The sequence below is a fragment of the Electrophorus electricus genome, chromosome 16, assembly GCF_041902795.1.
Source record: "Electrophorus electricus isolate QZ-2024a chromosome 16, ASM4190279v1, whole genome shotgun sequence".
NCBI classification, from domain to species: Eukaryota; Metazoa; Chordata; class Actinopteri; order Gymnotiformes; family Gymnotidae; genus Electrophorus; species Electrophorus electricus.
The window spans coordinates 12,918,530-12,943,769 of NC_137512.1; the positions used below are offsets into that span (position 1 = coordinate 12,918,530).

General features: G+C 42.9%; 2 protein-coding genes across 4 annotated transcripts in view; one reads left to right on the top strand and one right to left on the bottom strand.

The window, feature by feature from the left end:
- Nucleotides 1-18,217, top strand: part of atrx (ATRX chromatin remodeler) — a 38,646-nt gene extending 20,429 nt beyond the window's left edge. For all 3 annotated transcript variants that reach the window (XM_027029017.3, XM_081698940.1, XM_027029018.3), the window contains 13 exons: nt 402-532; nt 803-897; nt 985-1,124; nt 1,425-1,575; nt 1,734-1,834; nt 3,110-3,218; nt 3,857-4,034; nt 4,340-4,531; nt 10,194-10,343; nt 14,792-14,908; nt 15,191-15,286; nt 15,758-15,886; nt 16,878-18,217. In XM_027029017.3, the coding sequence (XP_026884818.2) occupies nt 402-532; nt 803-897; nt 985-1,124; nt 1,425-1,575; nt 1,734-1,834; nt 3,110-3,218; nt 3,857-4,034; nt 4,340-4,531; nt 10,194-10,343; nt 14,792-14,908; nt 15,191-15,286; nt 15,758-15,886; nt 16,878-17,102 (1,814 nt within the window). In that variant the 3' untranslated portion in view covers nt 17,103-18,217. The remainder of the gene's footprint in view (nt 1-401; nt 533-802; nt 898-984; nt 1,125-1,424; nt 1,576-1,733; nt 1,835-3,109; nt 3,219-3,856; nt 4,035-4,339; nt 4,532-10,193; nt 10,344-14,791; nt 14,909-15,190; nt 15,287-15,757; nt 15,887-16,877) is intronic.
- Nucleotides 18,218-18,367: 150 nt separating this feature from the next.
- fgf16 (fibroblast growth factor 16) lies at nt 18,368-25,211 on the bottom strand. Its single transcript, XM_027029016.3, has 3 exons — nt 24,941-25,211; nt 23,641-23,744; nt 18,368-21,320 (listed from the first exon to the last, which is right to left on the bottom strand). Exons 1-3 carry the CDS (start codon nt 25,209-25,211, stop codon nt 21,075-21,077), a joined length of 621 nt encoding a protein of 206 aa, XP_026884817.2. The 3' UTR covers nt 18,368-21,074.
- Between the last annotated feature and the right edge of the window lie 29 nt (nt 25,212-25,240).

Here is a 25,240-nt window from a genome sequence, read left to right on the forward strand (position 1 = left end):
TTAAAGCTGCTGAATGCCTTGTGTAACCTATTGTTTATTGGATGATTGACACAGAAAAGCTGTTCTTTATTGCTCTACAGTTGAGAAACTGTAATAGACTTCAAGCTAGCCCTGTAATTTTCATCATGATAATTAAATGTGAAACTTGAAGTCGGAAATACTGAACATCTGTGGGGTCTCTACCAAGCATGATTTACAATCAAGTGGTGTAATTTTACTGAATGTGTACCCACAACTAATGTGGAATAACAATCTCACAGGCCAGTAGATCTGTGATCCTAAACTCTTGTTTTAGAGTTAGTCTCAACCAGTGAGTTTGTTCCCAGTGCTCCGGTTTGATCCATGCCGTGACGATGGCAGGTTATGTGAGCGGCTGCACTGAGCTGCTTCTTTCCGAGCAGGTGTCGGCTCGGCCTTGGAGGGGGGTAGAGGCCGCGCGGGGACGAAGCTCTTCCAGGACTTCCAGATGCTGAGCAGAATCTGGACCCATCCTTGGTGCCTCCAGCTGGACTATATCAGCAAAGAAAACAAGGTAGGGGAACAAAATCGCACGGCTGGCAAGCTGAAGGCTGTGTTCCTTTCCACCGAGCTAAAACAAACCCAGGGGAACTCTGTTTTCCCGTCCACACCATTTTCTGCCCACAGTCACACCGAGCCCCCTGACTAGTAGCAGGGGAGTATGGCCAAATCATCTAGCTGTAGACCGAGTTTTCTTCACAACAGTCTTACATTTCCTTTAACTATGAGTTCACCATTAATCCCTTCATTGTAGCTAACATGAGGTGGTGTTTGTGGGCTCCAGGGGTATTTTGATGAGGACAGCATGGAAGAATTCATCGCATCTGAAACAGAAGAGTCATCCATGAGTCTGACCTCCGAAGACGAGAAGCCCAAAAGGTCAGCAGATGTTGCATTACTGCGCTGCTTTGCATTTGCCCTTTATGATTTTCACAGTCTGATGCCACTTGCCAACATCACACGCAGGAAGAAGAAGCGGGGCAAAGGCAAGGCCCAGAGCTCAGATAAGTCCGACAGTGACGATGTGGAGGTGATCAAAGAGTGGAACACCAGCTCCCGCGGCGGGAACCCGGAAGGGCGTAACCGAGCCGAGCCTGTCGAGGAGGGTAGGTCACATTTTTCCTCAGGACAATTTCCATTTGAGGTGGCTTTTAAGGAAACCATTTTTTTGGATTTCTAAGCCTTTATTGACCAGGATCTGGCATTTTTCTGTTAAGACTGTTGGCTGTTTGAGAGTGTTGAGAGGAAAGCTCAGCCCAGACTGTTTAGGCACGCAGGATTAGCAGTGGCACAAAGCCGTTTTGCACCAGGCATTCAGAAATTCTGTTTTCCCACGTATCCTGCTACATCAGTCTCACTGCTTTCTTTTACACACCGTGTGTGTGCACACGTGCGTGCACCATTAGTTCGTCCTAGCAACTCAGGTCCTGGCAGCCCATCCCCTGACTGGTACAAGGAGTTTGTTACTGAAGCAGATGCTGAGGTTCTAGAGCACTCTGGAAAGATGGTGCTACTGTTTGAAATTCTGCGCATGGCTGAAGAAATTGAAGATAAAGTGTGAGTGTACCTTGACTGCTTTAACATTTGCTTTAACATAGTGCTCTTGTTTACCAGGTTATGAAATCAAATTCTATTCTTTGTTCTTAGCATCACTTTTAAGACGTTACAAAGCACAAGATGTTTTTTTTGTTGTTGTTGTTTTTTTTCCCCCCCAGTTTGGTGTTCAGTCAGTCACTGATTTCACTGGACCTCATAGAAGATTTTCTTGAGTTAGCATGCAGAGCCAAAGAGGAAGGAAAGTCATCTCCATACAAAGGTAGGTTGTTGAGTGTTCACATTAGCTTTTTATATTAAAGCATCTATTATGGGTTTTAGTGGCATTCTACCTCACTTTTGATAACCATAGTCTAATAAATCTCCTTGAATATTCATGAGGACATTCAAATCATGTCTCATATTAATTACTTGGCTAGTCTGCCACTGTAGCGGCACAGAGCAGCTGGATATCTGTAATTCATATTTTGTGTGTGATGGCATATACTGGAGATCCACTGCCCATCATGCTCAGTAAACCTTCCTGTGGGTTGTGTGTATGCCTAGTAAACCTCATTGTGGGTCTCTCGGTAGTGATCACCTTGGACCCAATGCAAGAATCGCTGTTATTGCAGTGAACACTGTGCTGGATTTGCTGTTGTGCAGTGTCTAAACCCTATGACAGATCAAATGTATCCGAGGTTGAAGCTGCTGTTTCTTTTATGGGACATGTACCCAGTGGAACACTCCAACTTTGCTAAGTTTCTTGGCGATGATCGGTGTTATGAGTGTCCTGTTATGCACTTATTTGGAAACATCTAGTTCAATAAATAGAACTTTAAAAAAGCATAAGTTTTTTTTTTTAAAAATCAAATGAGTGCTGTAGCTTGATTTATGCTAAACGGATTTTTAAAAAAAATTTTGGCCAGACCTTTTTGGTTCATGTTGAGGCCCAAAAAACTTGTCAAGCAAACATTTGTCTCATATAAAAAGCCTCTTTTTGTTTGATGACTACAAGTTGAAGGGCATGCAGTGAAATAACGATCATGTCTTTATACTTGCATGTATGTCCAAGTTGAAAGCTTTCTCTTGCGCACACACACCATGCATTCACAAGAGGCACCAAGACTCTAAGGTCATGTTCCTAATTAAACTGAAGCTGTTTTTGCTTTCATTTTGAAAAGTAGACCTAGCCGTGTGTGTGTGTGTGTGTGTGTGTGTTCCACCAAAAAAGGGCTTTGTTTTTTTTTAAGGCTTTGCAATGAAAAGATTATAGAGCAGTAATTAGAAATATAATTAAATGTTAGTTATGAACACACACAATAGCTAGCAATATTCAGAGCTGAGCACCATCCATTCTGCCATGTATCTTTATGCATACTTGCCTTAAGCTCCACATGAACACAGCTGGCCCAACATTAATTATCACACTCTTTCCAACACACTGGTTCTGTTATGTCTAGTGCATGCTCTCTATGAGAAAATTTGAAGGTTAGACAGCGCAGGGTTAGCTGCATCAGTGTTTCATATGAGGCTATAATTGTTTTCTCTCCTGAAGGAGACGGCAAGTGGTTCAGAAACATTGACTACTACCGGCTGGATGGCTCAACTAATGCCATGACCAGGAAGAAATGGGCTGAAGAGTTCAATGACACCAGCAATGTTCGGTAAACAACATTCCACTCTTAAGGTCACCACTCTTGCTTCTTCTCTGCAAAAACTGTCAGGCTTCTGTATGCGAATGCATCATTGGACTGTCAGAGGGTATTATCACCTAAAGCAATGAGAGTGATGACCGTTGCAGGATTGCTGTATTCTGCACTTGCACACCTAGATAACTATCCAAATGATGCTGATTTCCATTTAACTGTAACCAAAGCAACACACAACAACTAATGGCGGGAACACTTCAGCTAGAGTAGTTTGGCACTAATTGCTTTGCAACTGGTGTTCTTGCCAGGCCCATTCATAGCAGTCATCAGCTATGATCAAACTCACAAACCTCAGACACAGCCGAGTTCCTCAGCTTATGTGAGTGATCACTACTATGTAAACCAACCAAGATTACGTCATATGTCATATTCAGTGGTAGGTCAGTGGTGCCAGTCTTCTGAGACCCTTATAATGCACAGTTGGCCTTTTAGTTGAAGGCTTGAATCCCATGTGAACCACTTTAGGCCAAAATGAGCTGGGGGATCTGGAGGGTAGGATGAGATGCTAGCGCCGTCCTGGCACCGAAGGTCATTTGCTAGCCATGCATTTTCTTTCCATGTGTTGCAAATATTTTCCTTTCTGCTCACTACAGGGGTCGTCTATTCCTCATCTCCACAAGAGCGGGATCACTGGGCATCAACCTGGTGGCAGCTAACAGGGTTATCATCTTTGATGCCTCATGGAACCCATCCTATGACATTCAGAGCATCTTCAGGGTGTACCGATTCGGCCAGCTGAAAACAGTGTTTGTCTACAGGTTCTTGGCCCAGGTGAGGAATGCAGCATTAAAACCTTTTTGTTCTGGCAGTTCTTGAGGTGTGAATGATCAAGGCATCAATAAATGTGTCCCTAGAACTCGACCTTTTTAATGTGATGTGTTAAAAGATGGAAGCTAGATATCAAGGCATTGTTTCTGTGTTAACTGTTCACACTTTGTGCAATTCTTCCATCAGTATAGTTAACAAGCTTTTTTCTGAGATGTATAATTGTTTTAGGACTCTGATATCAAAATTATTGCAGCTTGGAGCTTCCAGGATATGCATACCCTTTTGATGCGAAGCTGCTTTCCTAACAGGGAACCATGGAGGACAAGATCTATGACAGACAGGTGACCAAGCAGTCCCTGTCATTCCGAGTAGTGGACCAACAGCAGATTGAGCGCCACTTCACCATGAATGAACTGACTGAACTATACACCTTTGAGCCAGACCAATTAGATGATCCTTCTGAGAAGAAAAGCAAGAGGGCCACGCCCATGTTACCCAAGGTGAGTTGGAATGTTCCTGGTTGCCCACATGTGCTGTAAGCCATATCTTGTACCTGGGCTGATGCAGAGAAATCACCTGCAAGCATTTGAGCGTGTATCTTTTTCTTATTATCAAGCCGCATAACTTGAAGGCTTCACAACCTGTGTTGTGAGTGCACGTTTGCCTTTGAACTTTACAGGGCGTGATAAACTGTGTTTACGTTTGTGGCTTGGTTCCAGAGCATTTATTGTGCTCTGCGGGGTGGGGATAATGGTGAGAGCCAAGATGAAGGTTTAAAGCTCTCTTCATAATCATCGTTTGCAAGATCTCAGCACAGGTGTACTGTCACAGGAGAGCGAACCCCTGGAGCTTTTACAAGAAATCTGTTGGCCTTAGATGGTGCACCCAGCCGCACACACTGACAACCAGCTGTAGATGCCCCCGTTTACCTTTATTTCACAAAGAAATGTTTATATTGCAGATCTGACTCTAATTGGAGACAAGGGAATTCAATGCAGATCCATCAAAATGTGTCCAAATGCACACAGCTGCACAGATATTTGTCTGTTTACTGTTGTTATCCAGAAAGTTTATATGGGCAAAAAGGGGGAAAAACACATTGCACCACTAGTGCCCTTACCACCACTACTATGATTAACTGTCACAGTTGGCTTAAACTTGAGCTTGAAACAGCTGCCATGACCTTTGACTCATAAAGCCAATAGGTTTAGATTTTAGAAAAAGACTCTCTCTCTCTCTTTCTCTCTTTCTCTCTTTTACTAAATGTAACTGTTAAAACCAGATGGAGCACAGTCTCTCCAGAGATTACCACATTTGGCCTTATGCACACCAGAATGCTACAAGTCAGCTGTTATGGATGGAATCTGCTGCCTGCAATAGTATGAAGATGAGTCAGTCATCCTTCAAAGCCTTTAGTCATATCTCTATTTCTCACCGTGTTGCAGCCAAGTTTATGGAACAGTGGAAATATTTTTAAACTTGGCAGACTTCTACCTGTTTTTCTTTTCCTTACCCTGTGTAACATGCCCTTGTGAGTATGTCTCCATTCTCTAAAGTTGAAATAAAGTACGACAGCAATTTTGATCCATTTTTTCTTTGGGCACTTTTGTGCTTTTAATTTCCTTTGGCATCTCAGTTGTTTCTAAAGTGGATACACATGGGTGTTGAATCAGTAGCTTGTATGATTGTGAATACAGGTTGTGAGTGTGACACCATTTCTCTCCTCTCTAAAGTACAAGTTCACTATGAGTTATCAATGGCAGCCACCTACTGCTTCATCTTACTGCCCTTGGTATTTCTGGGAAGTCTCACCCCCCCCCCCCCCCTTCCTGCCCAGCCAGCCCTCCTGCCTGTGAATCTGTGGCCTAGGGCAACTCTGGCCTCTCGTTCCCTCACCCAAACAAGCCTGCCGTCATGAAGGCCATCTGTTAAAGCTGATTCACCGCTTTTGTCTCTGAAGTTTTCAAAGCAGCACTGTAAACCTCATTCTACCCCCATCCCCTTTACCTGATGAATGGTCATTATTCAAAACTCCCTTTAGGATGTCCTTGCACTCTTCAGACGAGCTAATTGGAGACAAAGGAAACTAGTGGACTTCCACCATAATGACAAAGAAGAACGCTGGGGCCCTGACACGAAAGCCACCCAGCTTGGGGTCTGAAGCAGCCTCAGGCCCTGCAGAGGCCCTTTTATGGACTGGGACTCCAGGCCTGCACAGAGTGACAGGAGGGTGGGGTTTCACCCATCCTCCCAGTGGTTCGTTGGTGGAAAAGTAGTAATTTGCTACTGTTCTGAGTTCTCTGCTGACTGGGCCTCATTGAGCAAAGGAGTGGGCCATACTGAGGATAATTGGGTTCAGGAACTGACCTTAATAAGACTCCCCAGATGTTTGTTAACTGAGGTCCTCCTGCCCCTTCCAGCGTTTTTAAATCTTTATTCCCAACCTGGATGAAAGGCATATGAAGGGACCCTCAGTAGTTCTCACACTAAAGGCTTGGTAGATGATGGCATAGAAAACCCATTCCTTTTCTTGCAGGCTTTAAAAGATGGTGGAGGCTTCTGTGATTGAAGGCTGTCAGTAGGCCTTGTGCTGAACTGCTCGGCTTGAGGCAGACAGTTTATAATAGGGCAATAAGTTTGTGTGTATAATTTGCATTCAGCTGTAGAGTACGTTTTGACTGGCTGAGGTTAAGTATTACAAATATCTCAAGTCCTCACATTCCACAACCAAAATTCCTGCCCTGGACCCCTCCATTGCTAGGATTTGTGCACCTGCATGTCAAAAGCAATGTCTGGTGAAGTCTGTCTATTAAGGAGGGAATCTTGAATATTAGTGGAGACATAGGGTCTTCTCTTGATGCTCTTCTTTTTAAAGCTTTTGAGCAAGATTTTAATTGGCCTTCTGCATAAGGGCATGCTTGATTTTTGTCTAGATAGAGAGGATGCAGGTAGAAGGATAGGTTTTTGTGAATGTTATCACGGTAGGGCACTGACGTTTGTAACGCGTGGATTTGACTTGCCGTAATCACCTAAAGTCCCAGTGTTTTCCCCAGCTGTCCTCTTCCTTCATGCTTCTTGCTTTACTTTTTCATACTTCACTTTCTTTCTCTCGTTACCTCCAGTCTACTAAAAAGCAAACTGCAGATGTTTATAGTGCTAGTAATGAGAGAAATAAAACAAAAGTATGCAAGTATGGTTGTGTGCCCAAAGCAGAGTAGTGTGGTCAAAAACCTTGCAAAGCTGGAAATTGGCAAATATTAAAGGGATATGCTTGAGAGCCAAACTCTGAAAAAGGACTTTTCATGTTTTGAAGCTCTGGCTAGTTAGCATTTCGAACATCAGAAGTCTTTCGGGATTATGTCTTAAGTGAGATGCCCTTGCTTGCTAAGTCTTAAATAATTGCAACATAATCAAGTCATTTTGGCCATTTTATTGAGGTTCTTTTTTCTTTTCCAGCACTGATGATGGACCACATCATTCTGTTCAGTTGTCTGTCTTAAATGCCCTGGCAAGAAGCTTGTTCTCTTGTCAGCTGTTTTGCATTGAAGGAATATTCAGGGCATTTCAAAGATTTGTGTGAAGCATGGTAGAAAGGCAAAGGTTCAAATTATACACTGGCAGTCCAGCAGTTCAAAGAGTGAATCAAGAATCAGCAGAACTGCCTTTGTGAGACTGCACCCCTTTGAATGTACACTCTGTCCGTTAATCATGATGGTGAACAGAGCAGCTTCTGGGGAGCTATTATACCAGCTCCTGTTTGAGGTTATTGAGCTGCAGTCACAAACCCAAGAGACTTGCCAGAGAGGCCTTGCAGTGGGTAGTCCCTAAATTAATACAAAAGCATGAGTGAAGTTGGCCAATGTGTTGCTCAGAGCTCAGGTTCTCACTAAAGTACAGATGGTGCCCCCTAAGTTCTCAAAAACATAAACCGGTATAATGGAAAGTTAACGGTCATTTGATTGTCGGTTATTTGAAGTAAGAGAGAACTTTATAGTTCACCCTTATAATTAGTCAGATTCACATGGCCACAAGTACATATTTTTCATGAAAGATCAGCTTTTCCATTCAACAGAATAAGCATATTCTAACTTTAATACATGACCAGGTGCACTTTTTGTCACAGGACGTGTCAAGATCTCGTCTGGAACCAGTGCTTAGCTATTTCAGAAAGCTTCACCTCCAGTCAGGCGTTTCAGACAATCTCTATATTGCTGAAGAATATAAACCAGACTCGGAGCTCAGTGTACAGGCACTGGTAGTGTGCTGCAGTATAATCAGAGAGACTGTTCAGCTGGGATCGTCCATAGCTATGGATCTCAGCAGTTTTAAGTATCTCCACATCCATGATCAAATATTTCTCCCTTCCCCCTTTGGAGTTCCTGTGGGACCTCCCTCAATCCTCATACCCCTCTTGAAAAAAGGTAGTTGGCTTTCTTTCTTCTCTTAAGATTTTACCCATGCTGCCTCCCCCTTGCATTTTTCTTAGAAGTAAAATGATAGTGTTTCTCTAAAGTTGTCATTATTGTGTGTACCAGGGATAGCTCATGGTACAAGCAGTATGAGAATACAGGAGCTCTTGTTACGCTCATTAGGGGCTCTGCTCGAGATGCACATGCTGGGCAGGTTGTGGAGACAGACTGGACCACCCGGGGAGCTCCAACCCAAAGATTAATCAGAAATCCCAGCATTCCCTGCTCACCAGGACAACACTGCTGTCATCTACCAACCCCCTGGTCCTGGGACCCATTTACGGGCTTGGTGTTGGATTCTGTTCAGTTTAGCTTTGGACCCAGGTTTCTGCTCTGCCTGTGAGATAGAAATTATAGCAGGCAGTGTTTGAAATGTGTTCACTGGAGATGTAAGCAACAGCTTAATCATCAAATTGCCTTCTTTCTTTCAGGGACAGCCCCATCCCCCCATACACCTTTTAACTTTTTTAAGAGGAAATGTTCCCTTTTTTTGTGAAGACCGAGTAATGTAAACACACCTCAAATTTTCGTTCTGTGTTTGTGAAGAAGCCAGGTGTTGCTCAGAGTTCTCAGCTTTAATAGTGCAGTGCGGATGGAGCGGACAGCAGTAACGGGCCATGTTTTAATTAGTTACTCTGGGTTGGATGTACAGCCATGATTTCTGCTTGTGGGAGGGATGGGCTATGTCTGCCCTGATTGGACTCACTTTTGCCACATGTTTTTATTTTCCAGCCATCAAGCCTACTTAGCCAAATGGCTTGATGTGGAGGGATCTTTAGATCTGCAGGCCACTACTTACCTCTGCTGTAATGTGGAAAGTGTGGCAGTGTTATTGTTACCTGTCTCAATCAACATGAGCTTTAGGATTTGGTTATCTATAATTAGACTTTGAGATGGTTTATTCTCAATTCCATTCTTGTTCAAAGGATCTCATTTTACTCTTTTTTTTCTCTTATTAAATTTCGTTTAGTTGAGCCTTTTGCATAGTAAGTCCAGAATCAATGTTATGTTTTTCTTTCCAAACATTGATATGTATGATTAATAGTATCCGTAGCAGTAAAAACAGTCACTCCTCAATTAAAAGGAACAGGGGTGGAATCAAATAGTTACCATCCAGAGCAGTTCATGAATGAATATAGACAAAGACCACGGTGTTGTTTCCAGATCACGAGGGTCCACATAACATAAGGCAAAAAAAGGAAAGACAGAAAAAAGCAAACAGAATAATTTAAACCATGTTTGTATAAAACGGCTGGCTGAGATTTCTGTTTTACTCAGGTATTGTTTTCAATAACAATGTTGCTGTGGAAACCGAGGTTGTGTGAAAGCCTCCGGATTCGTTTCAAGCATGTCCACTTCTGCGCAGCCGCTGTCTGCTTGGTGTTGATGCTGCATGCCCCCAACCAGCTGCTCAATTGCTATTTGTCGTTTCAGATTGGATTAAGTTCTTTTTCATCATCCACCTGATTAGAATTTTTGATTATTCTAAATAAACCAGGGTTACAGTTTCTCTGCCTGCTGAGTACTGTAGTCCGTTTGCTTGGCTTTAAGATTTGTTTGCCTTTGTTTAAATTTCACGGACTTAACCCAATCTGAGCAGGATCGGCAGCTGGTTATCCTGTAGGTGTGAGTGTCTGAGCATGTGTTCTGTTAGAGAGAGCCTCTGATTGAAGTGTCCCCCTTTTCTTCCCAGGACCCTTTTCTGGCTGAGTTGCTCCAAAGCTTCAAGGACCAGATTGTGGGCTACCACGAGCACGACTCTCTGCTCGACCACAAGGAGGAGGAAGCTCTGAGTGAGGAGGAGCGCAAGGCGGCCTGGGCTGAGTATGAGGCAGAGAAGAAGGTAAATGTTCTCTTACCACAGGACACCCGTGACCAGGCTCCATTTAATAAGCACACCATAGTCCCTAATGCTTGTTAATACAAACAGTTAGGGCTGTGTAAAACCCCAACTTGCATGTATGCATGATAGGTGTTCCAGGTATGTCTAGTCATGGTGATTTAGAAAGCTTATGACTAGCTCTGCACATTAAGATGGCTTCTGCTTTTTGTAATTTGCCAGTAGAGCACTGTTCAAAAAAAACAAAAAAAAAAAAACTTCACTTATACTAATTCAGACCAGCACCAGAATAGATGCTCTTTGGTCTGCTATATTTTCTGGCTTGTAGTTTTCTGTCTTCAGTTTCCTGCCAAAATGCTCCCATTAAGAGTGCTCCCATCCCATTACATATAGTAGGTAGTCCCAGTGTGTACAGTATAAACATTAGCATAAGTTAATAACAGCTGACTCATGTTGGCATTGCAGTACCCTTTTAAATGCATGTACTATAATTCTTTCAAAACGTTTAAAGATAATTGTTCAATTGAATTTAAGACCCATTATTATCGGAGTTTCCTGAATTTTCACTTTTTATAATTAAATGGCTTTTCTAAAGTGAGAATAAAATGCAGATTTGCCATCATTCAAAAAAAGGTGTACATCAGCCTTTGACATCAGTATCATTCATTTTGTTATTGTTATGCTTTTATCAAAGGTATTCCTTGATTGTATGCCATCTTTGCATGCTAGAATGTCCTGTTTGTTAAAATTAAAAAAAGCACATTTGGCAGTACAAGATGTATTAATCAGTATGGCAGCAGTGTGCTCATTCATCCATGACCTTGGTGTTGCCAGCACCTTGCCCCTGCCTGCTCTTCTAGGTGATCTAGTGGATAAATAGAGCTGCTTATGTACATAATTCTCGATTTCAGTTCAAGAGACAAATTTAATAAAGGACTGGTGATTTACTTTTTTATGATGAGTTTATACCATGTGTCCTGTGTGTGTGTGGTTTTATGTCTGCCAATTAAATTGATCCTTTGGGAATATGTAAAGTGTGTGTGTGTGTGTGTGTGTGTGTGTGTGTGTGTGTGTGTGTGTGTGTGTGTGTGTGTGTGTGTGTGTGTGTGTGTGTGTGTGCGCACAGTTTTCTAGGGTGGCTGAATAGTTGTAATTCCAAAGTTTAAGGTGATATCTGAATCTTGACAGTCCAGCAGTAAACAGTGAGAAGGTGTTGAGTGTAGAGATCAGACTCAAGTGAAGCATTTCAGTTATGAATTGTACAGATTAATATAGGCAAGGCAAGTTTATATAGCACTTTTCATTCACAATGACTATTTAAAGTGCTTAACATAAGAGTTGTTACACAGGTAAATAAAAGTACTGATTTAAATGAAAAAGATGATTTAAAATAATTTGATTATTTCAAATGGAGATCTAAATAAACTAGGATGTTTTAAAATGACTACAGCGAGAAAACCTTGCCTCTCTGCATCAGTTTTAATGTCCATCACTCTCCTTTCTCCTGTCTTTGTGACTTCACATAAGATTTGAGGTGGTTCATCTGAATACATAAATTCCAATCCGAGATTCCTTATACCACCGCAAGGACCCAGAGCCATCTCTAAGGCTCCAACACCATCTGCATGTCAGAGGCTAATTGCTGGAGCTTATCTGGAGGGGGATTACTGGCTGCGTCTTAGGACTCTGGCCCTACAATAGCATTGCAATCCTTGAGTCCACTTGCTGCTGTAATTCACAGTAGTGGCTGTGGCTGTTTTTCTCCCAGCTTTGCCCCTGACCTGTTGTTCCCCAGGGTCCTGCTGCATCTTTCTGCAGTTCTGGCTTAACCTCACTCTCGATTGTCACTTCTGTACGGTGTTAATAATGCTGGAGGACCTTTGTACCATCACTTCTGTTATGCAGGGCTCTCGCAAAGTACTTCAAGTGCTTGTGGCATTTTGAAATCCAAGGACTGGAACACCTTGGCCTCTAGTTGCTTTGTACTTCAAGTAAATACACATTTAATATGTATCATTCATCTTTTATTAACTTTTAAATGTATTGAGCTATTAAAATGTCTTAAAGTGGTATGATTTTGGCATAAAGATGATGCCTGCGGACAGGAAGAAAAACAAAAGTTCACATCGGTGTGATTACGTGCAAGCATTAACATTACACTAGTAAGGTGTTGTGCTGCACCATGACTGCAGGAGTTGTGCAGTTACACAGGTTCCCCATTCTCACAGATCACAAAGCCTCAAACATTAGATTTGTGTAGAACCAGCCTGTTTTCCCCAGTAGGTTCGGCATTGATGTCCAACAGTAGCCCTCTTTAACTGTAATTGATCTGCTCTTAATAAAACATCTACAGTACTTTTTACTAGGAATGTCAATTGTTTTATATCATAGTCATGCAGTGTTGTGTTCCCACTGACTAAAACAGGGTTTTGGGTCCAGTCTGTCTCAGCAGAATTGGTTTTGTATTCTGCTTTTGGTTCCTTTTCACTTCCCACATCTTGTCTCATCACTTTCCCGTCTCTTCTTTTAATATCATCCTTTGCATCACATTGTGGTAGTCTTGTGAAATTGTAGTTCACATAGTTGGATTGAGAAAGGAAGGGCAGTTATGATATATATGGTTTTCTCTGGTAAAGTCTTTTGTTTTGCTGTTCTGTACTGTAATGGGCTGAAATTGACTACCCATGCAATGCTGAGCGTAGTTGACTTTCTTCATATATAAAATAAGTGGTGTTTCACAATCGCACATTGTCAAATGTCAGAACAGCTGTATGTTTTCAGTTTACTCGAGCCACTCACCATGTTATCAACCATTTTTAATCATTTTAGGCAGTACATTGCACCCACTATTACTTGGATTATCCAAAGTTGTCACAAAAATACTAACAAAATAATAAAGAAATAAAAATATTTATAGTAGCTACTGAGATGCAGTGTGTTTGATTAAGGGCCTGTGGAGCATTTTATGACATTTTGGGAACAAAAGATGCTAATGTAAGGTAAAGCAAAGTATAACACTAATGCTCATGCTTTTCTCCCATTGCCGCCACATTTACTACCCATAAACAGTAAGCAGTTTACTACCCATAAACAGTAAGCAGTTGATTAGACGCATTATTTATTCCTTTAAAAACAGTATGACAAAAGCTGTTGCTTTCCAAAACAATACGAGTTCCATTTTTAGTAGTTGTAGTGTTTTTGTTTTTTTTCCCCCCCGGAATAAATCTTTCTAAGGAGGACTGTTATCTAGACTTTCTGTAAAATCGATAACAGGCTACTGTAATTGTGAAGACACTCATTGGTAAAACAGGTTGTCGGCATGATGGGATGTTAGTGGAGATGAATGGTCGGTTTAACCTCTCCATATATTTCCTAAATGGTTTGTGTTTCCAAAATATGGGAGATTTTTAATGTCTCTGCATAGTACACCATGCTAGTGTTGATTCAGCACTATGTTTTCATGGCAACACAAGTTGATCTGGAAAGCTTGCCAAATCAGTAACTCTTGAAGTCATTCAAAAGCCGAGAGGCCTTTGTTTGTCACAAGCTCTTGGCCGTTTCTGCATGCTAGCTCGATCACGATGGAGATTTTGGTAATCAAAGTTTGTTGTAATTGTGTTTTTTTTTGTTTGTTTTTTTTTTGTTATTTGTTAAGTCTTGTTATTTAGTAAAAAAATCATCTGGCAAGTTTGAGAGTGCTCGGTTGTGTTTCACCTTTTGTCAGCGTAGTGAGTGTCGTTGTATTTTTGTATTATCTTTTTGCGGAGGGGGTCCCTCAATACTGCGTATGTATATTGCAAGGTAAACTAGAAGAGGCAGTTTATATTGTCCCATGGCTCATCTTGAGAGCCAGCTGTGCGCCATACTGACCCCTCCACCACGGCAAACCTGCTCCAGGTCTACTTCACTGGAGCTGTGTTTATGACACACGCCCGCGCGCATGCACGCGAACACACACACACACACACACACACACACACACACACACACACACTAAAAGGCAGGGCTAGAGCAGCATCTGCTGTGGCGAGCTCATTTCCGCACAAACACAGCCATGCAGCTGACCTTTCACTCGACACCATCCATGCAAACACAGCTTGAGCCCCACCGGGAGGCGGGCAGGTGAGGGGTTCCCACGGGCACGTTGCCCACAGCCTGCTGACGCACATTCCGAGCCGGTGATCGGTGTCTGCCTGCTGTGTAGAAGGTGGAAGTGTCGGGCAGGTGGGCTGTCTGTATGGCAAGGCCTTGGATCACCACCCAATTTGCGTTAGAAGAAAAGATTATATTTACAGCATTTAGCAGACATTCTTTGTCAAGAGCAACCTACAAAAGTGCTTTGTCGTTATTGGTGCCATTAAACAGCTTGGCAAAGGTGCTCTGGGTTCTGCTTGTCATGCAGATTGGGCTGTTCCTCATGCTAAAGACTTGGGGGTTCGTCTGTCTTGCAGGGTCTCTCCATGCGCTTCAACCAGCCAGCGTATCCACACATGGGCATCGGGGCATCGCCCAACTACTTCCCCTTCAACGTGGCTGCCCTGGCCTCCATGACCAACCAGCAGCTGGAGGTCAGTAAACGAGTACCACATGCACTCTTGGCATTCCACAGGGCTTCAGCTAATTGCAGCATGCGTTCCAGGGCACAGCGGCAGTTGGCGCTGCTGTCTGCCAGCTGCTATTTACGGACACCTACCGTTGCCATTGTGCCCTGTAAAGCAGAGTCCGTGCAGGTCCAAATGGAGGGTCGCTTAGTGAGAGAGAGAGAGGGAGAGAGAGAAAACATGCATATGCATAACCAACTATTTCCTCTCATTTTCTTTCCCTGTCCACCCATTCTCTTAACACTGAAGGAGCTGATCAACCAGGGCCGACAGAAGGTGGTGGAGGCCACCAACGCACTGAAGGCCCTGCCCAGGCAGCCCCTGGAGGACATCATCAGTCAAGTGGTGAGTGATGGGGTGGAAGGAGGTCAGGGGACAGACACTGCACCTACAGTGGCAAGCTCGCCAGGAGAGTGTGGTCCTTCAGCGATAGCCAAGTCTGGTCAGCAATACTGTGTTTCCATCACCTGTACATCATGAGGGGTGGCCAGAAACCAAAAAGGCAACATCAGCATTAATAAGGGCTGTGGTTATTTCTCTTAAAACAAGTTTTAATCAGAGAATAGGAGCTGGCAGCCAGTTCATGATTTGTTCTACCGTCAGTCCGTATGGGAATGCTTTGGAGTAAACAGATGTCTACTTTCCAGCTGTGTTTTTAGGCTAGCACTAGCAATGGCAATGTGTCTGCCATATCGTAGGCACAGTTCAAATGTTTAGATTTGCCAGAAACATGGTTCACATGTGTGGGGCAGTGTACAAAGGAAAGTATGAGATGCAGGTGTGCCCAGAGTAACAGGTGCATTTATGCTTTGGCAGTGGAAGGAGAACCCAAACCTGACGGAGGCACAGGTACAGGGCATGGCCTTGGGAAGACAGGCCAGCATTGAGCTGGAGCTCAAGCACAGAGAGGCAGTGTACAGAGACATTCTCAACAAGCAACAAACGGTACAGTTCTCTCTCTCTCTCTCTCTCTCTCTCTCTCTCTCTCTCTCTCTCTCTCTCTCTCTCTCCCTACCCCACCCCTGCCTTCTCTCTCTGATATGCACAGAATATATATTGTAGTGATAGCTGTACACAAGGTCTCCAGAGAAACAGTATGCTCTGCTTGCACAGCTGATGAAAGGCCTCTGTCCCAAACATCCTGTTTCTGCAGTTTTTCACTGCATTTTTGACTATATATCATTCATTCTTTGCCAGTGCCCAGTGTCAGACTCCTGTATTTATTGTCAAAGAAATTAATGCATAAATTAATTTTTGTTCCCCTAATTATCATAGAACTGATATTAATAGTTTAGTGTGGTAAGTATTAATATTTACTAGGCTTTGTGTCCACTTTCTTTCATCATTTAAAATAATGTATATATAGATACTGTATATTAAGTGTATTCCTTTCATCTTTCCCTTTTATTTCACAATTTTGATAAGGATGGGTTGCCACATCCTCAATGGTTTGTGAATTTGTGAAAAAAATGTCAGTCTTGAAATTTTTAAAGATTATTTTTGCATGATTATGGATGATTTTCTAGTCACAGATTTGGCCCTTAAACTGCTGTTTGTGTGTATAAAATCTGATTACCCTGTATAAGATTTATCCACATCTAACACAGCCTAGAACGTTTAGCCACACTCCCTTGCATGTCACCGATGCCGAGTGAAAAAAGTCACAATCCTCTACAGACATTTAGCACATGAACCTGAACGTGCCTGAAATTCCATGTGTTGTATAGAGTAGGAACCCATACGAATTAGCTGATGTCTTAATGTTGCCACGTCATTATTCTAAAGCTTCCACTGAATATGTCTAGAAGTTGGCGCAGCCAACTGAAAACCTATTCTCTCTGTCCCCTGCGGCCCGTGACCGTGGCACTGTATCACTTTCGGCACAGATCTTGGCCCTAAGAAACCAATTTGCCCCTTCCCCCCCTCTCCTCTACAGCTGATGATGTACGTGCAGAAGGTGATCGCCAACCGCAAGGTCCAAGAGCAGCAGCTGGCCATGGCCAGACAGGGGCTGCTCATCAACCAGCTTGCCATGCAGAACGGCATTGCCGGGGGCATGAGTCAGATGGAGATCCTGGGCTTGTACCAGCAGCTGGGGGCCCTTCAGGGTCTCCCCAGCCCCCAACTGGGCAAGAATCCAGGGCCTTCTAAGGGCCTGTAGATGCCCTGCTCAGCATGGTGCGGATTCTGAACAGCTGGGAGGGCACGCCTTGAGCACCCTCCCACTGCCCCTCTCCAGCTCTCATCTAGAAGTCTGTAATGGAAGTCTGGAAGAATTTGTTGCAATGGATTTTGGCAGTTTAGTTTGTAATTCTGTGTAAATATAGCCTTAATGTTATTGAAGGTTTATTTCTGTTTCCCACATATTTAATGTATATCCCCCCCAAATGCTTTAAAGCATTGCATTGTTCTTTTCCCCTTAAATAAGGGCTGTGCATTATTAGGGTTTTTTTAAATACAGGACAAGGAAAAAAAATTAACTGAACCTCTGTGGGACCATAGTGTTGCTCATTAGAGATTTGTATGTTATAAATGATCTAGAAGAATCTATGTTAATAGATACTACGTTAATATCTATCTACTAGTGGATGATCAATGGTGCTGTGAAGCCAAGTGCTGCAGAGGCACTGTTATCAACACTTTAAACAAACAAACAAACAAAAATTCATGCAGTGATGGCCTTACATCAGCTAAATTAGATGTTTTCAAACACAATGAACAGATCCCCTTTTTTCTATTATGCTTTTAGGCTTTTACACTTGTTGTTGTCATGTAATGGAATGCCTGTGTTGTTAAAACTGCTTGCCGGATTCCCACTGGACTTTTGTAACCTCCCAGTTTCTTGTTGTAAAGTGTTGCCTAGCATAGTGTTGTAACTACCGTTTCATCTGTTTCCATCCACACGTTGTAGCCCAAGCTCTTGCCTTTCTCAGATGACTGGTTATGTGTTTCTGTAACTTGAAGGCAATTTCAAATGGTTAGGCTGCAGGTATCTGGTAATGCTAACTAACCATGCTAGGCTGGCCCTCAGGCTACATTCTCTACTTTGGGACATTTCTGCTTTGGATGCGAAAATGGCGTAGATGTTTCTAATCGCAGACTACAAGCTCCCTCATTTGCACAGGGTGTATTTCAGAAATGTAGAGGAACTTTTATCCCTCCCAAGAATGGTCTCATGTTAGCAAATACACCAACTTGTTTTGCCATTAATCTGACCTGCTATTTACTAGATTAAGTATTTAATATTACATTTAAATAAAGTGACCAAAATGGTGATTTGAATTTAGATGTGTTATTATGTTGATGTGTGACTCTCTTCCTTTTTAATAGGTTTGACTTGCTGGTGGGCCAGATGTACAGTGATTAGTCTTCTCTTGCAGTGATGTACATGGCCACACCTGTCCCATGATGCTTAATTTCAGATGACAGTATGTTGAAGTCACCAGAAGGCAATCAAATTAGTCAAACCCTCCAGTCTCTGGATTAAACCACAAGGTGTGATAACTCAGTTCTGCAGAGAAGGGCCTGATGATCAGCTGTACAGCCAGAAAATCATCCATGCTTGTCTCAGCATATACTGTTCTTCCATCTTCAGCACCTCTACTTCTGTATGTTAAGTTCTTTTCTTGCCACAATTGCCACATATGCCTCGGGAAAATATACATTGACACAAATGTACCAGCAACGTAACATTACAACCATTGCAGATCTTGGAACGCTGTTCCCGACTTTATGCCCATATTACCTCTAGGCTCCATTTGCAGCACATCCCTTCTGACCACCAGGCAGCTGTTCCCTTCATCTGCCTTCCCCTCCTTCAGCTCTGCTGCTGATCATGTGATTTATGAATATGCATCAGCACCGAAACCATCCAAGCATGTTGGCAGTATGTGAACATCCAATCATCTGGCCACAGCCAAGCCCAATATGTTGTCAAGTGTTGGCTTAGGGTATGATTGTGAATACATTTATAAATCTTGGAGTGTGCTATGAATCCAGATTGTCCATGGTTAATGATGTAAGTGGACTGAAACCTTATGTTTAGAACAATGTTAGGATAGCCCCAACTAGTCGCTATGGGAGTCTTCTGTTGTGCAGACAAACAATGCATTGGATCCATTTGGGGGAGGGCTTTCCCCATTTGTACTGATCATTGTTTTCATCGAGCAAAACATCTTGGCCATTTTTCAACAGGTTTCACATGAGGACCCACCTCGTCCCCTTTTATTGTTTTGCCTGCTGCAGACATTTGATTTATATCTGTGGTCTGTTTTGGGAGAGGTTTCTCAGAGGTTCCCAGAGCCAAGAGCTGTCTCTTTACATCATCAGCTATCGTTCACATCTTCAGAGATGGATTGCTCACTTCTGCAGCTCTATTTTCGAAATGGCCTTCTCCTGAAGCAGCAGACATTCGTCAGCTTGACTCTCATCCCTTAGTGTGCTGCAACCTTCTATTAAGGTGTTTGGCTTTAGATTAAGGGCCAGTGTTTTTCACAGACAGCTCAGTCAAGCTTTCATGTTTTCAGCCATAGCAGACTAAGTTGGTGGTGTTTCCTTGGAGTGAGAGTGATCAATTTATGACCACATTGTGAAGAGCAAGTACATCTGAATTTTTTTTTTTTTTAAAGGTTTCAGTTCAATGAACCGACTTTGATGTATTTCTCCATAAAAGATTTTTATTACACAGTCACCTCTTCTCAAGACACAATGGTCACTCACAATGAAGATTCAATAGCAGGACAATTTTATTGTCATTCATGTGGAATTATGACTTTTGTATAATTTCAGTAGAATCTACAATTCTTATAATTTCAAGTTCATTACAAAATAGAGACTTTGCAATAAATAAATATATTTATATATAGATTTAGAATTATATTTATATGTAGAAAATAAATATATTGTACATCTTATAAATAGGTTCATCCATATTTACACCTGTCACTAGCATTTTAATAATGTTCCTGACAGCCTGAACATTACAAGTCATTCCTTGTCAGTTGACCAACACTCCTACTCAACCTTTCTGTGTACACCATAGCTTTTTCCTGGTTTCATTAGAAATAACATCACTTTTATAGAGTGCTTTCAATTTTTGGACTTTTCCAGAACCTTCAAAAGAAAAGGAGTGGATTCACAGAGTGGTGCTAAGTGCTCATTTATCTCTCAGTGTTTCACACTGGATATGGACTCTTCCACACCACCCTAATGTGTCTTCCTCTTAGGTGGTCTTCTGAGTCTTTCCCTTAGAAACCCTGCAGTCCTCTGTAGTTTTGCTTTTTTTTCATCAGTGAGTGTTAGTGTTTCAATACAAGCTGGCCAGTTTTATTACTTAGCAGTACCTCTCACCTCTCAAGTGTCCTTAAATGCAAATTTGTCTAAAAAGTTCTTGCTTCTGCATTCCTCTTACTGAGATGCTATGGTGCATCTTTTTCAGGAAGAAAACATCCTTGTCCCCCTTAACTTCTACCCTTAAGTACTGTATTTGCATAACAATTACAGTTGCAGTAATTCAGCATGATGGTATACTGTGTGCCTACTGTACTTCGAAAGGCTTTAATAATGGGTCTAGCACCTATTCTTGCCTATCAGTGGTGCTTGTGTTGTTAGAAATGATCATGATCCAGGTCTCATCTTGGTTTGTCGACGTGAACAGGCTGTGGTGGCCTTTATCGTGCATAAGACATTTAATTGCATCTGCTAAGACGGAAGGCCCCTGGCTCTCTCCACAAGAGCAGGCTGCAGAGGTGGTTCCTCGAAAACTCAATGAGAGTGTGGCGTGAACACGCACATACGACTGCCTGAGCATGAGGTGATTGCATGACGCTAAGGCGCTGAAGGCAGCACCTCTCCCTTGGACACGTCTTGGCACCGGGCGGCTGACAGAGGAATGTCCTCTCGGATCTGTGGTTTAAAACCCATTAAGGAGAGGAAACAGAGCCATCCAGGAACACACACGTACTGTTTATCTCAGTCACCGCTGGAGAGGGACTCCTCGGTTCAGACCAGAAGGCGAATCTAAACAGTTGTGAGGGGAGAGAGGGTGGGTCTCTGCAGCCCTCCAGCACCCGGCGCTCCCACCCGAACCCCCTCCCCTGTGCCCTTCCCCCAGCAGCACTGGCTGGAGTTCTGGTCACCTGTGCTGGAACAAGTCCCTGTAAGCCTGGGGGATCTTCTCGATCTCCACATGCCTGGGCAGGAAGTGAGTCAACTTCTGGTGCTTTTTAGTCCTGCCGCCTTCTCGAGGTGAACCATCCTTGTTCAGTGCCACATAGTAGTACCTTCCGGTGTCTGGGTGCTTGTACAAGGTGGATGCATAGGTGTTGTACCAGTTCTCCTCAAACTGCTCACGAAACACACACTCTGCTGTCAATTTCTTCTACAGAAAAAGCCAGAAAAGAACAGATTCTGAGATGAATAAAGTCATTTCTGTGATGGTAATTAGAAACATGTAATGTAGTTTAAAATAGCAGAGGCATCCGTTCTTCTCAATAAATTAACCCTCCACACTCTCACCTTTTTTTTATTGTCAAAGGGCAATGAAATGTATAAAATAAACTAATATTGTCCTCTGTCATTTAAACAGTTCACATATGATTTTATTTTTCCCTGGTAGAGCTAGGAAAAAATTCCCTAAGAGGCTGTGTTTTTACTTGTGGCCATTGTTAGCTGTAATAGTACTCCCATGGCTCCAGGTTCCAGAGCTAATGTACATCTTCCATCCTAAAGCTCCATGGAAATTAAGGGAAAAAAGTGGCAGCAGCATTTTCTCACGGCGCAGCATTTACCCTGGTGGTGACGCCGCAAATGACTGGAAACTATTCCAGGCAACAGGTGTTCACTGTGCCAGAGAGGATGGGAGAGGCATCACAGCGGACTTTTCAGTTTACACCCCAAATCACTCCTCGGCCCTGTTAACCTTTCCGTCTGCCTGGCGAGTCTGTTTCTCCCTGTGACGCAATGGACTCAGCACGCACACACGGCAGCCGTAGCGAGCGCCTGTGTGGCCTGCTACTACTGCACCACTGACAGGCCTCAGTGAGCAATGGGCTCTGGGTTCAGCAGGTGAACCTCTGCTGGCTGACTACACTGCACGGAACAATAGAGGACTTTGGGGCTACAGCGGGTTTCCTGCCAGTAAGCCAACATGCAATGGCTATAGCTTCGGTTTTGGTGTCAAGGAGGTTCATTTATAGTGACCAAGATGGCTGGCCATTTAAGATAAAAGCTCCCTTAAACATTATTTAAAGAAATTATTTCAATGCCTAGCTGAGGGAGCTAGTCAAATGAAAGCCAGAATAAGCACCCAAATGGTAGAAATAATTAATAAATAACTGCTTAATTATACTGACCAATAACGCAGCTGTCGGAGTTAATTTGTTTTCTGATTCTATGAGAATGGGAGTAGTCCTATCCAAGAGCCTCCTGTTTATATCAGACACATAATAAATAGTTTGGATTTTATTTTTCTAACAACTCTTAATTAACCACAAGGGATCTAGGCTCCTGCTATGGAATATGCATTATCTGTAGCAAAATGCAGCTTGGTGCACATGACTTTTCAGAGAATATTCTAATGGTGACTCATACATAAAGATAAAGATGAAGTCTTTGGTGAGACCCAAGAATTTTAACCCTGGTAATAGTTAATGCAAGCTTTGGTCAAGCCAACACCTTCCTGCTAGCTCATGGTTAGGTACATAGCATTCTTGACCAAAGCATTCCTTTAAAGTTGCTAGACGTTCATAGGACAGGGAGGCTTTGCTTTCACAATGGTCAGTGAGCACAGGCACCAGTCCTAATGTGTACTGAACAGTATGCCGAGCTGCGTTGCACTGACCTGTGGCTGTAGTGCACTGTGATTTTAATAGGGAGTTATTCTGTTACACATGAAGTACTTTTTTACTGCAATAAATTCACTCTGAACCTCAATATCCACAGACACTCTGTGAGGACCCTGGCTTATTGTCTGTGGAAATCTGATATCATGTTTCTCCCACAGCCAATCCTAAGTGCCAAGGGGGGGAGGCTGAGAACGTTTGCTATAAATGGTGTTCTTTGCACACGCAAGAGCACAAAAAAGTGACCACATCCTGGTCTGTGTTACCATTTGAGCACTCGACCAAAGTAAAGCACTTTCCCTGCGCCACTGCGCAGTAATATACAAGAAACCAAGAGCACTAACAGGCTGTATATCCCTAGTGTGTGTGCGTGTGCGTGTGCGTGTGTGCATACTCTAAATGCTTCATGTGTATGTAAGAAATATGTAAATATTTTGGTGACCATGGAGCAAATTGAAGAGGCAATCCTTCTAATTTAGGATTTGGGGTGCATTCTCAGCAGTCTCTCATGTCTCTCTTAACTTCAGAGGACAAAAACAAGGTAACTCTGAGAAATCAACTGTTGCAGATACCAGGAGACCGCAGTGTTGATGTCCTAATGCTGAACAACCATTCTAAGGTCAGAGGGATGGTGTGATGTGCAGCAGTGGAAGCATTGTTAATTTCTCTTGGTTTGGGGTTTTTCATATCCGCATCATACCATAAAAAGACTTCTGATGAAGTGCAGCTGGATGAATGGCTATACTCTTAACACTGTAGGTATCATCTTAGTTGTCCTGTGGGCTGCAGCGCACAAATGTGGGAGCTCCCCAGAACAGGACAATACTGAGCAGTACTGGGTCTGTGAGATTGACTTACCGACCCATAGAGTTCCCCCTTTTCATTCATTCCCAGGTAAAGGCCAGCATCCACCCCTCTAATGCTGACCAGCCCCACGGCCAGACTGATGAATTCCAGGATACCTGCCATAGAAAAGCTGGTGAGAGAACTACCAGACACATTTGGAATACCACTTTTTTTTACTAGATTCTTGTCTCTTTTATATCGGAAACCTTTAAATATGGTCCTGTAACCCACTATAGGCTGTGCACTAAAGCCTACTTCAAAAAGTTAGTGAGGTTAATAAAAACAGAATCAAAGGTGGGGGAGAAGGCTGATGCTTTTTGAATATTCTACACTCATAAATTCCTCAGTATATGTTAATTTCTAGTCTTAGAAACATTTTATATTAGCTTTATTTTATTTTATCAAAGTACAGAACCAAAAATTGCTTTAAAAAAGCTTTTAATTTCCCAGTAAATTAAACAATAAAAAGTGTAGAATGCCATCTAGCTTATCTGGATCAGGTACTTCATATCACAGAAGTCTGAAGAGCAAACGCTGAATGCTGGTGGAGAAACGTGTTTCAAATGCGTCTAATCAAAGCCATCGCCTTCTTGTAAGACGTCTGCCTTGAATTTGCGCGATGGGGATGCCAGAAAAATGCGCGCGGACCACCCAAATCAGTAACACGACTTGATCTGGCCGAAAAACAAGTATCAAACTTCTTTAGATTCCACAGTGGTCATGCTTTAATTTAGAGTTATTTCAGCCTTCTAAGCACGGCTGCACCTGCAGAATGACTATGGGTAGCAGAACCGGTCAAATTCACGTCTCTGCACCGACCTCATTTGTTTAGCACGCTAATGCGAACCACTCCTTGAGTGATTTATATTAACGGTATAATTAGTAGTGTGTGCGTGTGCAAGTAAGAGCTCGCGCCCGGGCTTCAGTCAACTGGGGGTTCATTGAACATGCTCGCGCAGATGAACAGCTCCACGCATGATGTTGGCTTATTTTGTAACGAGGAGAGACACCTGCGAGGCTCACAGGGGGCTTGAAGTAGGGACTGAAGTAGGGACTGAAGCAGTTAGGGGATTGAAGCAGCGACAAGCGCTGTTTCCCTAGCTTCTAATGGCTGGGTTACAACCTTGTTTACCCGTTGTATAGCCGGTATAGTAGAGTTCAGATACAGATATAAAATTAATTAATGCCCAAATCTTCATCTACAAACCTTAAGTTATTGATATGATTTCTTTAGAATAATAGCGTCATATGAAGTATTCTGACAGGTGCAACAAAGTTGAACACACTTTGAGAGCAAATCGAGTATTCTCACCAAATCTGCTGTGATCCTGTCTTGTCCCGTGTACTGTTCCGTTTGGAAATATCTCCAGCTGGAAGCCCGTTCGACAGTACAACTGTCGTCGCCGTAGAATTCCTTTGAGATGGTCAAAATCCGTCAAAGAGCCCCGCTGTAATCTGCCTTCAATCAGTCCCAGTCGTTCATTTAAACCTGCAGGCGAGTCCACTGATGGCATATTTCCGAAAGCAGGAAAGCTTTGTAAATCCAAATCGATAGTCCCAAGAAATCCGCCGACCTCTGCCATTGCGCAAACTTGGCAGTTATTTACAGAAT